This window comes from Candida pseudojiufengensis, assembly GCF_024610245.1.
Source record: "Candida pseudojiufengensis strain CBS 10847 chromosome Unknown scaffold19, whole genome shotgun sequence".
Lineage (NCBI taxonomy): Eukaryota > Fungi > Ascomycota > Pichiomycetes > Serinales > Debaryomycetaceae > Lodderomyces > Lodderomyces pseudojiufengensis.
Genome location: NW_026261531.1, coordinates 1 through 14,938, shown reverse-complemented (window position 1 = coordinate 14,938; position 14,938 = coordinate 1). Strand labels below are relative to the sequence as shown.

At 28.5% G+C, this 14,938-nt stretch overlaps 7 protein-coding genes across 7 annotated transcripts; 3 read left to right on the top strand and 4 right to left on the bottom strand. All coding sequences in view use genetic code 12, as the record gives it.

Annotated features, from left to right (window-relative positions):
• Positions 1 to 2: 2 nt before the first annotated feature.
• RFC4 (replication factor C subunit 4) lies at positions 3 to 965 on the bottom strand (the record flags this gene model as incomplete). The annotated part of the gene is made up of 1 exon (XM_051758617.1): positions 3 to 965. The coding sequence occupies one exon, from the start codon at positions 963 to 965 to the stop codon at positions 3 to 5; it is 963 nt and encodes a 320-aa protein (XP_051613409.1).
• A 161-nt stretch (positions 966 to 1,126) lies between these two features.
• POP3 (Pop3p) lies at positions 1,127 to 1,795 on the bottom strand (the record flags this gene model as incomplete). Its single annotated transcript, XM_051758616.1, has 1 exon — positions 1,127 to 1,795. The coding sequence occupies one exon, from the start codon at positions 1,793 to 1,795 to the stop codon at positions 1,127 to 1,129; it is 669 nt and encodes a 222-aa protein (XP_051613408.1).
• A 413-nt stretch (positions 1,796 to 2,208) lies between these two features.
• Positions 2,209 to 7,377, top strand: RPO21 (DNA-directed RNA polymerase II subunit RPB1; the record flags this gene model as incomplete). Its single annotated transcript, XM_051758615.1, has 1 exon — positions 2,209 to 7,377. The coding sequence occupies one exon, from the start codon at positions 2,209 to 2,211 to the stop codon at positions 7,375 to 7,377; it is 5,169 nt and encodes a 1,722-aa protein (XP_051613407.1).
• Positions 7,378 to 7,761: 384 nt separating this feature from the next.
• CPR6 (peptidylprolyl isomerase) lies at positions 7,762 to 9,007 on the top strand (the record flags this gene model as incomplete). Its single annotated transcript, XM_051758614.1, has 2 exons — positions 7,762 to 8,050; positions 8,181 to 9,007. The coding sequence occupies 2 exons, from the start codon at positions 7,762 to 7,764 to the stop codon at positions 9,005 to 9,007; spliced, it is 1,116 nt and encodes a 371-aa protein (XP_051613406.1).
• Positions 9,008 to 9,075: 68 nt separating this feature from the next.
• On the bottom strand, positions 9,076 to 10,056 carry CKA1 (casein kinase 2 catalytic subunit; the record flags this gene model as incomplete). The annotated part of the gene is made up of 1 exon (XM_051758613.1): positions 9,076 to 10,056. The coding sequence occupies one exon, from the start codon at positions 10,054 to 10,056 to the stop codon at positions 9,076 to 9,078; it is 981 nt and encodes a 326-aa protein (XP_051613405.1).
• A 1,505-nt stretch (positions 10,057 to 11,561) lies between these two features.
• Positions 11,562 to 12,953, bottom strand: LTV1 (Ltv1p; the record flags this gene model as incomplete). The annotated part of the gene is made up of 1 exon (XM_051758612.1): positions 11,562 to 12,953. The coding sequence occupies one exon, from the start codon at positions 12,951 to 12,953 to the stop codon at positions 11,562 to 11,564; it is 1,392 nt and encodes a 463-aa protein (XP_051613404.1).
• Positions 12,954 to 13,917: 964 nt separating this feature from the next.
• Positions 13,918 to 14,295, top strand: KGF55_003780 (uncharacterized protein; the record flags this gene model as incomplete). The annotated part of the gene is made up of 1 exon (XM_051758611.1): positions 13,918 to 14,295. The coding sequence occupies one exon, from the start codon at positions 13,918 to 13,920 to the stop codon at positions 14,293 to 14,295; it is 378 nt and encodes a 125-aa protein (XP_051613403.1).
• Between the last annotated feature and the right edge of the window lie 643 nt (positions 14,296 to 14,938).

Genomic DNA, 14,938 nt, shown 5'->3' with positions numbered 1-14,938 from the left:
TTTTAAAGATCACAAATTTTTGCATATAAACCACATAACTGTAAGTAACTTGCAACACCTTCTAATACTCTCATATGTGTAAATCCAATTTCTTTTATCATATCCAATCTTTTCAGTTCATCAACATTTGGTATAGTTTTAGCAACTTTAAAACTAGATGTTACGATATCTATTGCGGAATAGCCTTTATGCCAAAGACCATCCAATAAACTGATGGCTTTATCAATATCTTTTTTCAAACAATGTGATAAAATATTTTGAATGACTAACGGGTGAGGCTGATCAACAATTTTAAAGACATTTATATCGTTTACAAATCCAAATCCTGCAACAGTACTTTGTAAGTTATTTATAGCTTGTCTCATATCTCCTTCCGCACTGAAAATGATTGCTTGTAATCCTTCATTATTATATTTAACATCTTCTTCTTTAATTATTTCTAATAATCTTGCTAGTACTTCTTCATCTGCTAATTTATTATATCTTAATATTGCACATCTTGATTGTAACGGTTCGATAATTTTAGATGATTGATTACAAGCAAATGCAAATCTTGTTGTGTTTGAATATAGTTCCATGGTTCTTCTTAAGGCTTGTTGAGCTCCTGGTGTCATTGAATCTGCTTCGTCTAATATAATGATCTTAGTTCTACCTGGTGGTAACAGGATTTTGGTTTGAGCAAATTGTTTTATCTTATTTCTTACAACATCTATACCTCTATCATCAGATGCATTCAATTCCAAAGTTGCTTGATTATAATATTCTTTTCCTAATAACTCATATGCTAAACAATGTATGGAGGTCGTTTTACCAATCCCTGGTAACCCACTTATAATCATATTTGGCATATTTCCATCTTGTACAATGACCTTCAAACGTTCCACTGTTTCCTCATTTCCAACAATATCATTCAATACATGAGGACGATATTTCTTAACCCATGGAAGCTCTAACGTTTTGGACATTTGAGTTTGTTGTGAAATCACTGATGTTGATGGAGTGAATGAAAAATATGAAACACGAGAAAATAATAAAATCAGTACGCGTTTAGATCACATCTCTATAGAATTGATTTGAAAAATGTTTCACATATTTTTTACATTAACCAACTATTTATTAATGAAAACTATACAACGTTAGGTTTATTTGTAGATATCTTTGGAGCATAAAATTGTGTTGGTGAATTAAATATGTCATTTAACCAAGGAATCGTAATATCATCAACTTTATCCATCAAAATGTTCAACGATTCAAATTCTTCCCGTTTATTAAGTGCAATTATTCCACATCTTGGTTTACCGATACAATTAGATAGTACTTCCATACTCCCCTTAGGTAATTGAATCAACTTAACCTTATCGTTTTGATCTTTTGAGGCTGTGAAACATAATGTTGGTAATAAATCTGTCATAACTGAAGGTAATTCATTCTTACAAACTAATAAATATTTCAAAGGTTCTATTGAATCCTTTTTCTTTCCTCTAAAATTCGATGCTTGTCTTTCTAATGTCTCCACTATAGAATTAAAACCGAAATATACCCCTTCATGAGGACTTTTAAATATTTTAGGTTTATCTTCAGCATTGACTTGATTAAAATGTGGCTTTATTAGCACCTTGAAAACAGTCAATATATCTTCGGAATCTTTTGGTTGAATAAATGGCCAATTATTTGATGTGAACGGGTTATCTAGTAGTGCTTTAAAAACTTGTTTCTTCTTATTATTCTTAGCTTTGAGGGATGAACCCATCGCCTGATCTGTCTTTTTGACTATTCCTTTACTTTTTGGCGGCATGATTGATTAGATATTGAACTTGAGTAGTTGGTTATATCATCTTATGCTGTATTTAATTGTGAATTGTAGATAAGAATTTAATCGCTACACTACTTTCAAGATAATTTAATTTTAAATTGTATTTAAAATCCCAAGACAAAGCAACAACTTTCTATTGAAAGTAAATGAATACAATAGTTTGATTTATCCATTCTACATCAACACATTCGAAAGACCTTTCTATGTGTTTTGCTTAATATAAGAGACAATTCTAACATTATGGCTCTTAATCTCCGATCACGTGATTTTTCTTTGGCTGGCCACCAGAATAATTTAATGAAGAAAAAAAAGTGAAAAAAAATAAATATAAAATAACAAAGGCAACACAACCTAACATCTCATTCTTATCCTCAACAACATCAAAGGTATAGGTCATGAATTTCATTAGGGAAGTCAAAGAGGTTCAGTTTGGCCTCTTGTCTCCAGAAGAGGTCAGAGCTATATCTGTTGCCAAGATAGAATTTCCAGAGACTATGGATCAAACATCAAAACGTCCAAAAGAAGGAGGATTAAATGATCCAAGACTCGGGACTATTGATGCAGCATACAAATGTATGTCTTGTGGTGGGAACATGGCAGAGTGTCCAGGTCATTTTGGTCATATTGAGTTAGCAAAACCAGTCTTTCATATTGGATTTATTGCCAAAATTAAGAAAGTATTAGAAAGTGTTTGTACTCATTGTAGCAAATTATTATTAGATGAATCAAATCCATTAATGGCTCAAGCAATCAAAATTAGAGATCCTAAAAAGAGATTTAATGCAGTTTGGAGTTTATGTAAAACTAAAATGGTTTGTGAAACGGCTATGAATGAAGATGAAATGAATGATCATCCAATCAGGGGGGGATGTGGACATACTCAACCAACTATCCGTAGAGATGGATTAAAATTATGGGGAACTTGGAAACACAATAAGAATTTTGAAGAAAATGATCAACCAGAACGTCGTTTATTAAGTCCTTCTGAAATTTTAAATGTTTTTAAACATATAAGTCCTGAAGATTGTTATAGATTGGGATTTAATGAAGATTATGCAAGACCTGAATGGATGTTAATAACAGTTTTACCAGTTCCACCACCACCAGTAAGACCATCTATTGCATTTAATGACACAGCTAGAGGTGAAGATGATTTAACATTCAAATTAGCTGATATCATAAAGGCAAATATTAATGTTCAAAGATTAGAAATTGATGGATCCCCACAACATGTTATTAGTGAATTTGAATCATTATTACAATTTCATGTAGCAACTTATATGGATAATGATATTGCAGGTCAACCTCAAGCTTTACAAAAAACTGGACGTCCTATTAAATCTATTAGAGCAAGATTGAAAGGTAAAGAAGGTAGATTGAGAGGTAATCTTATGGGTAAAAGAGTAGACTTTTCAGCCCGTACTGTTATATCTGGTGATCCTAATTTAGATTTAGATCAAGTTGGAGTTCCAATATCAATTGCTAAAACTTTAACTTATCCAGAAATTGTAACACCATATAATATCCATAAATTAACTGAATTAGTAAGAAATGGACCAAATGAACATCCTGGTGCAAAATATGTAATTAGAGATACTGGAGATAGAATAGATTTAAGATATAATAAAAGAGCTGGAGATATTGCATTACAATATGGATGGAAAGTTGAACGTCATCTTATGGATGATGATCCTGTTTTATTCAATCGTCAACCTTCATTACATAAAATGTCTATGATGGCTCATAGAGTCAAAGTTATGCCATATTCAACTTTCAGATTGAATTTATCAGTCACATCACCATATAATGCAGATTTCGATGGTGATGAAATGAATTTACATGTTCCTCAATCACCAGAAACTAGATCGGAATTATCACAAATATGTGCAGTACCATTACAAATTGTTTCTCCTCAATCTAATAAACCAGTTATGGGTATTGTTCAAGATACATTATGTGGTATTAGAAAAATGACTTTGAGAGATATTTTTATAGAATATGATCAAGTTATGAATATGTGTTATTGGATTCCAAATTGGGATGGTGTAATTCCACCACCAGCTATCATAAAACCAAAACCATTATGGTCTGGTAAACAGATGTTATCATTAGCAATTCCAAAAGGTATTCATTTACAAAGATTTGATGGTGGTAGAGATTTGTTGAGTCCAAAAGATAGTGGTATGTTGATTGTTGATGGTGAAATCATGTTTGGAGTGGTTGATAAAAAGACAGTTGGTGCAACTGGTGGTGGATTAATTCATACTGTTTTTAGAGAAAAAGGTCCACAAGCTTGTGCTCAATTATTCAGTTCTATTCAAAAAGTTGTCAACTTTTGGTTATTACATAATGGTTTTAGTATTGGTATTGGTGATACAATTGCAGATGCTAGTACGATGAAAGATATTACTAAAACTATTCAAGAAGCAAAATCAAAAGTTCAAGAAATTATTTTTGATGCGCAACATAATACGTTAGAACCAGAACCTGGTATGACTTTAAGAGAATCATTTGAACATAATGTTTCAAGAGTTTTAAATCAAGCGCGTGATACAGCTGGTCGTTCCGCAGAAATGAGTTTAAAAGATTTAAATAATGTTAAACAAATGGTTACATCAGGTTCAAAAGGTTCATTTATTAATATTTCACAAATGTCGGCATGTGTTGGTCAACAAATTGTTGAAGGTAAAAGAATTCCTTTTGGTTTTTCTGATCGTTCATTACCACATTTTACAAAAGATGATTATTCTCCAGAATCAAAAGGATTTGTTGAAAATTCTTATTTAAGAGGTTTAACACCACAAGAATTTTTCTTCCATGCTATGGCTGGTAGAGAAGGTTTAATTGATACTGCTGTTAAAACTGCTGAAACTGGTTATATTCAACGTCGTTTAGTTAAAGCATTAGAAGATATTATGGTACATTATGATGGTACTACTAGAAATTCATTAGGTGATATAATTCAATTCATTTATGGTGAAGATGGTATTGATGCTACACAAGTTGAAAAACAATCTATTGATACAATTCCTGGTTCAGATGAAAAATTTGAAAGAAGATATAGAATAGATTTATTAGATTGTGATATTGATTCATTAAAACAATATCAAGGTGATGTTAAATTACAAAAATTATTAGATGAAGAATATAATCAATTAGTTGAAGATAGAATCTTTTTAAGAAAAGTTTTCCCAAATGGTGATTATAATTGGCCATTACCTGTTAATATTAAACGTATTATTGAAAATTCAAAATTAACATTTACTGGTAGTTCTGATTTAACTTTAGATGAAATTATAAATGGTGTTAAAAATTTATGTACAAAATTATTAGTTCTTAGAGGTGATTCTGAATTAACTAAAGAAGCTCAAGAAAATGCTACATTATTATTTCAATGTTTAGTAAGATCAAGATTAGCATCAAGAAGAGTAATTGAAGAACATAAATTAAATAGATCATCATTTGATTGGATTCTTGGAGAAATTGAACAACAATTTCAAAAATCAGTTGTTCATCCAGGTGAAATGGTTGGTGTTGTTGCTGCACAATCTATTGGTGAACCAGCAACTCAAATGACTTTAAATACTTTCCATTATGCTGGTGTTTCATCTAAAAATGTTACATTGGGTGTTCCAAGATTAAAAGAAATTTTAAATGTTGCTAAAAATATTAAAACTCCTGCTTTGACAGTATATTTAGATCCAGAAGTATCTCAAGATATTGAATTAGCTAAAATTGTTCAATCATCAATTGAACATACTACTTTGAAAAATGTTACATCATCAACTGAAATTTTTTATGATCCAGATCCAAGAACTACTGTTATTGAAGAAGATTTTGATACTGTTGAAGCTTATTTTGCAATTCCTGATCAAAAAGTTGAAGAAAGTATTGAAAAACAATCTCCATGGTTATTAAGATTAGAATTAGATCGTGCTAAAATGTTAGATAAACAATTAACTATGGCTCAAGTTGCAGAAAAAATTTCACAAAATTTTGGAGAAGATTTATTTGTTATTTGGTCAGATGATACAGCAGATAAACTTATTATTCGTTGTAGAGTTGTTAGAGATCCAAAATCATTAGATGAAGACGCAGATGCTGAAGAAGATCAAATTTTAAAACGTATTGAAGCACATATGTTAGAATCAATTTCTTTAAGAGGTATTCCTGGTATTACAAGAGTATTTATGATGCAACATAAAGTTAGTAAACCTGATGTATCTGGAGAATTTCAACAAGGTAAAGAATGGGTTTTAGAAACTGATGGTGTTAATTTAGCAGATGTTATGGCAGTTCCAGGAGTTGATTCAAGTCGTACTTATTCAAATGATTTTATTGAAATTTTATCAGTTTTAGGTATTGAAGCAACAAGATCAGCATTATTTAAAGAAATTTTGAATGTTATTGCATTTGATGGTTCATATGTTAATTATCGTCATATGGCACTTTTGGTTGATGTAATGACATCTCGTGGTCATTTAATGGCTATTACTCGTCATGGTATCAATAGATCTGATACTGGTGCATTAATGCGTTGTTCATTTGAAGAAACTGTTGAAATTTTATTGGATGCAGCTGCTTCTGCTGAATTAGATGATTGTAAAGGTATATCAGAGAATGTTATGTTGGGACAAATGGCACCATTAGGTACTGGATCATTTGATGTTATGGTTGATGATAAAATGTTACAACAAGCACCTGTTAGTGTTGCAATGGAAGAAATTGCTGAAGATGGTGGTGCAACTCCATATAGAGATGTTGAAATGGAAGATGATCGTGCAATTTATGATGAAAATGCTGGATTTTCACCAATTCATACTGCTCCAACTGAAATGAATGGAGGTGGTTTAACTTCATATGGTGGTCAACCAACATCTCCAAGTAGTACTTCACCTTTCAGCTATTCAACTACACCTGGTTATGGCGGTACAAGTCCAAGTTATGGTGGTACAAGTCCAGGATTTGGTTATTCACCAACTTCACCAGGATATTCACCTACGTCACCAAGCTATTCACCAACATCTCCAAGTTACTCACCAACATCACCATCATATTCACCTACATCTCCAAGTTATTCACCAACTTCACCATCATATTCTCCAACATCACCATCATATTCACCAACATCACCATCATATTCACCAACTTCGCCAAGTTATTCTCCAACATCTCCTTCATATTCACCTACATCACCATCGTACTCACCTACATCACCAAGTTATTCACCTACATCACCAAGTTATTCTCCAACTTCACCAAGTTATTCTCCAACTTCACCTTCTTACTCACCTACATCACCTTCATATTCACCTACATCTCCAAGTTATTCACCAACTTCTCCATCATACTCACCAACTTCACCATCATATTCACCAACTTCTCCACAATATTCACCTACATCACCATCCTACTCACCAACATCACCATCCTACTCACCAACTTCACCATCTTATTCTCCAACATCACCACAATATTCACCAACTTCTCCTCAATATTCCCCAAATTCACCACATTATTCACCAAAATCACCACATTATAAACCAAAAGAAGAAAAAGATTAGAGAGTTAATTTTATCATGTTGTATAAAAATAAAAACAAAAAAAAAAAAAAACAAATATTGTTTACTATGTATTTTATAAAATTATTAAATTTAAGTATTATAAGTTTTTAAGTTATTCTTTGTTATTAGTAGAGAACAAACTCTAAAGTTGTATTTTGCTTGTAGATTTAATTATCTTATCTTTCCTCATTTTGCAACCATTTATTTTTGCAACATTTTGTAAAATCTTTGTGAAACTAATTTCGTAAATTTCCAGAAAAATCCTTAAACTGAAATTGAAAAATTATATATTAACAATGAATTTTCAACAAGTCAGACCAAATTTAAAAAAATTCTACAATATCAAATATCCCAATTCAAACTCAATTGATTACAATTTCTACAATGTCAACTCAAGAACAACAAAATGAAAATAAAAGTTTAGTATATTTTGATTTAACTTGTGATGGAAAACCAAAAGGTAGAGTTATATTTAAATTATATGATGATATAGTTCCAAAAACAACAAAAAATTTTAGAACTTTATGTTCAGAAGAAAACAAACATAAGAATTCTCCGATATCTGGAAAGCCTTTAAGTTATAAAAATTCAATTTTTCATAGAGTTATTAAAGATTTTATGTGTCAGGGTGGTGATTTTACTCATGGAACTGGAATTGGTGGTGAATCTGTATGTATTAATTAAGATTTAACAAGTAAATATTGGGAAGGTTACTAACTTTTTCTAGATGTATGTAATTTGAAATTTAGTCAGAGATAGTGATTGTTACTAACAGAATTTTAGATATGGTGAAAAATTTGAAGATGAAAATTTTGATAAATTACATGATAAACCATTTTTATTATCAATGGCAAATGCAGGACCAAATACAAATGGTTCACAATTTTTTATAACTACAGTACCAACTCCTCATTTAAATGGTAAACATGTTGTATTTGGAGAATTAATTCAAGGAAAATCAATAATTCGTCAAATGGAAAGAAGTGATAAAGATTCAAATGATAAACCTGTTGATGAATGGAAAATTGAAGATTGTGGTGAATTACCTGCTGATTATGTATTAAATGATAATCCAGATGATGGAACTGGTGATGAATTTGAAGAAATTTTAAAAGATAATGATGTTAAAAAAGTTGATATAAATGATCCAAATTCTGTTATAAATGCAGTCACCAAAATAAAAGATATTGGAACAAAATTATTAAAAGAAGGAAAATTAAAAAATTCAATGGAAAAATATTCCAAAGCAGTAAATTATCTTGATGATTATTTTCCAGAAGATTTATCAAATGAAAAAATTTCAGAAATTAATAAATTAAAAATTTCATGTCTTTTAAATTTATCATTAGTTTCATTAAAATTAAAAAATGGTAAAAAAGCAATAAAGGCAGCAAATGATGCATTACATACTGATTTAATTGATGATAAATCAAAAGTAAAAGCTTTATATAGAAAAGGGTCCGGATATCTTTTAATAAAAGATGAAGAAAATGCTGAATTATACTTTAAAGAAGCTTTTAAATTAGAACCAAATGATCCTGCTATTAAAAAGGGATTAGAAGATGTTAAATTAAATATAAAAAAAAGAAAAGAACAACAAAAGAAATCAATGTCAAAATTTTTTAAGTAAGTAGGTAAGGGAAAAAAGTACATTAGTTTGAGTTAACATTTACATAGTATTTTTAATTAATTATATTATTATTTAATTGGATTAAAATATGGATGATTCATTGCTTCTTTTGCAGTTAATCTTTCTTGATGATCATATTTTAATAATTTATCAATTAAATCTAAAAATTCATCAGAGATTAAATGCTGATTATTTTCATTTATAAATCTTTCCCATGGTCTTTTATTATAATAACCAATATCTTCATATTCATCACCTAAAGTTAAACCATATTTTTCTAAATATTTATTTAAATTATTTGAACCTAAAACTCTTACAATTTGAACTAATTGATCAGTATTTGATTTACCATGAAAAAATGGTTCTTTTACAAAAACCATTGAAGCTAACATACAACCAAAAGACCATAGATCTAATGAATAATCATATAATCTATAATCAACTAACAATTCAGGACCTTTAAAATATCTTGAAGCAACTCTTACATTATATTCAGTACCAGGATGATAATATTCTGCTAAACCCCAATCAATTAATCTTAAAATTTTTTTTTCATGATCAATCATAACATTATGAGGTTTAACATCTCTATGCATTATACCCATTGAATGAGAATAATCTAAAGCTTTTAATAATTCATACATATAATATCTTATATCATAATCAGTAAAAGTTGGATATAAAGTTCTAAAATCAATATTATTTACATTTTCAAATATTAATCCAGGAGTTTTTGATTGAGGTTCTCTTACAACATCTAATAATGCAACAATATTTGGTCCATTAACTAAATTTTTTAATATAGAAATTTCTCTTTTAATTTTTTTTCTTTTAACAGGTTTTAAAACTTTTATAACAACTTTTTCACCTTTTATTAAATCAATCCCCAAGAATACTTCTGAATATTTTCCTCTACCTAATTTTTTAATAATTTCATAATTTTCTTGTGGATTCCATTTTATATTTAAATCATCATAATCCCAATATGATTGTGGTTTTGTTGATAAAACATCTGAATATACTCTTGATATACTATTTTGTGAATTCATTGTAATATTTTGTTGTTTATTGTTATGGTAAGTGTTTGTTTTAATAAATTTATGATAATTAAGCAATTGTTTATAGTTATTGATGTTTAAAGTTGAATATAGCAATATAATTAAAGAAATTAAGATGATTACTTTTGAAAACAATTTAATATATTTAGTGGTTAAAATGGTTGATGAACTTAATGAAATTATGATGAATTATGATGGTTATTGTTTGTTAAAAATTAGTTGATGATAGATTATTCTCTTCTTCTTTTGATAAGTATTTGTTTGTAAGTTTGTGTCGTTTTATATTAACTTACTTCGGTAATAAGTTGATGGTTGTTGTTTCAAATGGTCTTTTAAAGTAACTTATTTTTTTCCTTTCGAATATCTCCGCTAAGTTATAATATTTTTTTTGATAACAAGTGATGATGATACGATGTAGTTGATGATGTAAAAGATGTTACAGATATTGGTTTACGTGATGTATGATGGTTGTATACTGATGTGTATGATGGATTGATTGATGAATTGGTCAAGGTTTATGAAGAAATGAAGTTAATGGTGATTAATTTGTTATGTTCTATTGATTGATTGTTTGATATTTACTAAATATTTTTTCTCTCTGTTTCCCTTATTTTATTTTTATTTTTTCTAGTACAAATGTACACTACCAATTCAATCAATGTCTTAGATTAAAAAGTACAATATATGTAACTTAAACTACATCATTTTATTAACCAACAAACAAACGGTATTCCAGTGTTTGATTAAGCAAACAATATTCTAGAAAAAAATAGAGAAAGAAAAATAAAAATTATTTGAAATTTGATTGGATAGTTCTTTTGACTAAAATTGTGTTTCCTTAGATCAACATATCTTTCAATTATTGCATCAAGTGATTATTCAATTTCAATTTATACATAGAGCATACAAAAATCAATTATTTAGTATAAGTAGACCAATCTAAATTACTACTAAAAAATTTAAAGTTTATTCGTAAAAATATTTAAAGATTAAATAAGTAATTAATTACGTTCAAATTAAACTAATTTACACCCCCCCATTTAATTTTTCAATCTTGACTTATTCCTAATTAAAGTTTTGTACTTTTTAAATTTATTACTCATTGATCGATTAATTTAAGTCGGTTTGCACTGAGTGAAATTTATTTTTACTACAGCGAGATGTCGACTCAAAAATTGAAACCCGTGCTAGAAAAAATCTCACTTAAAGAAGCCAAAGTAATCTATATTAAAACACTTTCCTTCATTGAACACTCTCAAAAAATGATCAAATCAAAAACATTCAAATTGAATAGACTGTATGAGATATCTAAAAGTTTGAAAAAAAGTGTATAAATTAGAAATTATGAATTTTCGAGCATGTATCTTGAGAGACAACTCATGAGATGATAAATATTCTATACATTAATCAGAAAGAAAGGACCTTTAAACTAAAAAAATTAATCTTCGCTTTGCATTTATTGTTATTAATATACAAAATATTCTATGCATCTTCCTCTATTCCTTGAAATTTAAATTTTTAAAAGATTTATTTAAATCACCATTTTTACCTCTAGAAACAGATTTTGCAGCTTTTTGTAAAATTAATTTTTCTTTATCTTTTTTAACTAATTTTCTACCACCACTTTCTAATTCATAATTATCTAAAAAATCATCTAATAAATTTTCAAAATCATTTCTTTCTTCTTTCATATTAAAAGATTTTGAATTTGAATTATTTTCAGGTGATTCTTCTTCTTTTTGTTCATATTTCTTGTTTAATTGTTCATATTTATCATCTAATAATGATAATCCTTCTGTTCTAAATAATGCTGATGATGACATTGAAAATGATGATGTATCTGTCATTGATCCTTTTTTTTTTCTTAATTTTGTTTTTGATTTAGATTTTGAATTTGAATTTTTATTTAGTACTGGTAGTTCACCTAAATTATCATTTTCTTCTTCTTCTTCTTCATCTAATTCGTTATTTATTGATTGTTTATCCTCTTCTTCTTCTTCAAATTCATCATCTGAATCCCATTCATTTATTTTATTTTTATTATCCTTTTTAAATTTCATAAAATCTTTTTGCCAATTTTTATTTATTTCCTTGTTGTCAATTAATTCTTCTGATTCTTCATTATATTTTTTATTATATTCATCTTCATAATTATCCATATCCCATTCATCATAATCTTCATTATTTTCATTTTCATAATCATAATCATCATCATCATAATCATAATATTCATTATATTCATCTTCTTTAATTTCTCCTGATTTTAATAAATCAGCAAACATATCATCATCTTCTTCCAAATCTCCTTCCTCTTCTTCGTCTTCTTCATCCCTATCATTCTTTGTATCTTCTATATATGCTTCATCTTCTAATGCTTCTAAAACTTCTCTTAATCTTGGATCCATATTTGGATTAAATCCCTTTAATTCATCAGGTATACTTTGATTTAAATCTCTTGATATATATCGTTTTTCTTCCGAAGGTAAATTATCTTTTAATAAATCTTCTAGATTTAATTTTTTTTGAGGTTTTTCAGTCGTGGATTCGTTTTTAGCTTTTATAAATATTCCATCATTTGAATCACCTATTGGTTTTAAATGTTGCATATAATCATAATTTGAATCATCATATGTTATACCATATTGTGCTGCTAATCCTTCATTATCTCGTACTTTATTTTTTAATTTAGTTTCTAAATCATTTGTTGAATATATTTTTTTATTATTTGAGGTAGTTTGATTTGAATTTAATTTTGATTTTGATTTCGATTGATTTGATTCAACTAATACATTTTGTGATGCATCTTCGTCATAATATTTCACATCATCATGTGCTCTATGTACTATATTAAATGTTTTAGCATTCTTTTTATCAAATTTTTTAACCATTGTTCCTATTTTATTATATGTGTGGTACTCTGATGGATTTGATAATTTGATAAATCATGTAGAATAATCTAAAGAGATGAGAGTAAATATTACACAAATTTGGAATTTTTAGTCGTAAAAAATATGAGCAAAAGAGTTTGTTTTAAGACAATAAATTCTAAACAAGTTGCAAAATACCGTAATATATTGATATATATTCGAATTTAACAAAATTTGAAATTATAATAATAGTATTAGTTGATAAAACGTTATTTACTAGATTTCTAGATTTCAAGCTTCATTGATACAAAAGCGTTGGTGATTTAATAAACATACAGTTTTGAAAAAAAAAATCGGTTTTTGCAAAAATTGGTTATAAGTTTTATTACACTATAAGATGCTTTAACCTTAATTATGATTTATAAGAACTTCAAAAAATTTGAATTCATTTTTTTATCTTTCTTATTAATCTTGATTGTCTCCCCACGGATAAAGAATTTTATGACAAAGCTAAACTTGTTGATGATAGATCCGAAGCACTAAAAAGAACTTGCACCAAACATTGACCAAAATCGATCGTGTCACAAAACCATGAATATGATCCTACTTTGAACTTTGTACAAAAGTATTTGAAACCACCAGGGTTTTTGGCATAAAAGAGTTGGCCGATATGGATTTTTCGAATAATTCAAAACAATGTTAATCAGCCGAACGTTCCAATGTAATCACCCAAGAAGCTAAATTGTACGTTAGGTTTGTACATTCTTCAGTTTCATTCGGGTGAAAATCAATTGAGGGTTTAAAAAAAATTAAGCCTTCTTCTTAAATGAATATGTGAACAGTTATGCCTTTTCAACCAATCACGATAGTACAATGCTCAACTTTTACAATCCCTAGTAGTTTTTTTTTCTATCAAATCATCAAATACGCAAAAATGTCAGGCAAAATTATATGATACGAAGTTTTGAAAAACACGTAATCAAAAATGACAGAATCAACGGTCCATAAAGCGGATACTAAAACAAATGAAACTTGTGAAGAACTTAATATTTGGGAAAAAAGTCAACCAAAAGATACATATAGTTTTATTTACGCAACTGTATCCTCAAATGGAGATTTAATTTTGGAAGCTGATTCATTGTATCCCGACAACTCAGTAGTTGATCACTTTGAAAAAAATCATTTAAGCAAAGAAGTGGTGATGTATTATCATCAAAAAGTAAGTCATTTGGATGTACCACCTTTCACTTCAAAGAAAGAAGCAAGAAAATATTTGATAGATCAGTATAATAAATATAGCGACAAGGATTTTACAGGCAGTCAAGTGAAAAACTCGCTAGGACGCGCACGGTTAAGACCATAGAGTGTACTTTTGGCGAAAATGGCGATGTATGAGGGCAATTTGGCACGGATTGTCGTTAATAACGCGCGTGCGTGAAATAATAATGTAAAAAATGCTTTCTTCCTAAATAGGCAATTGTTGAGGCATTACATTTTGATTTTGTGTTTACACTTTTTTACCTGGTTATGTCCTACAAAAGGAGCAACACTTTTTTTAATTTGGTTATGGAAGTTTGTTGTTACATCTACTTATGAAGTAGGTTCAATTATCGATGAATACCAAACTGTAATATATTGGCATCTGGATTTTCGTTTTACACTTTCTTGAATTTGGTGATGTACTACATAAGGAGTGACACTTTTTCATATTTGGTTATGGAGTTTCATTTGGGTACCAGCTTTGCACTTTTCTTAATTTGGTTATGTCTTAGATAAACTTATTAAAATAATCTTTCTTTTAAGCTTGATTTAACACTTTTTTAAATTTCGTTAAGAGGTTATTTATATCACTTTTTTGTGTTTGGTTAAGGAATTTCGAAATGAGTATGTCGTTACACTTTTTCAAATTTGGCTATGTACTATTTATGGAGATACACTTCTTCAAATTTTGGTTATACTTAGTTACTTAACTATCATATATTTACATTTAGGTTTTGACATTTTTT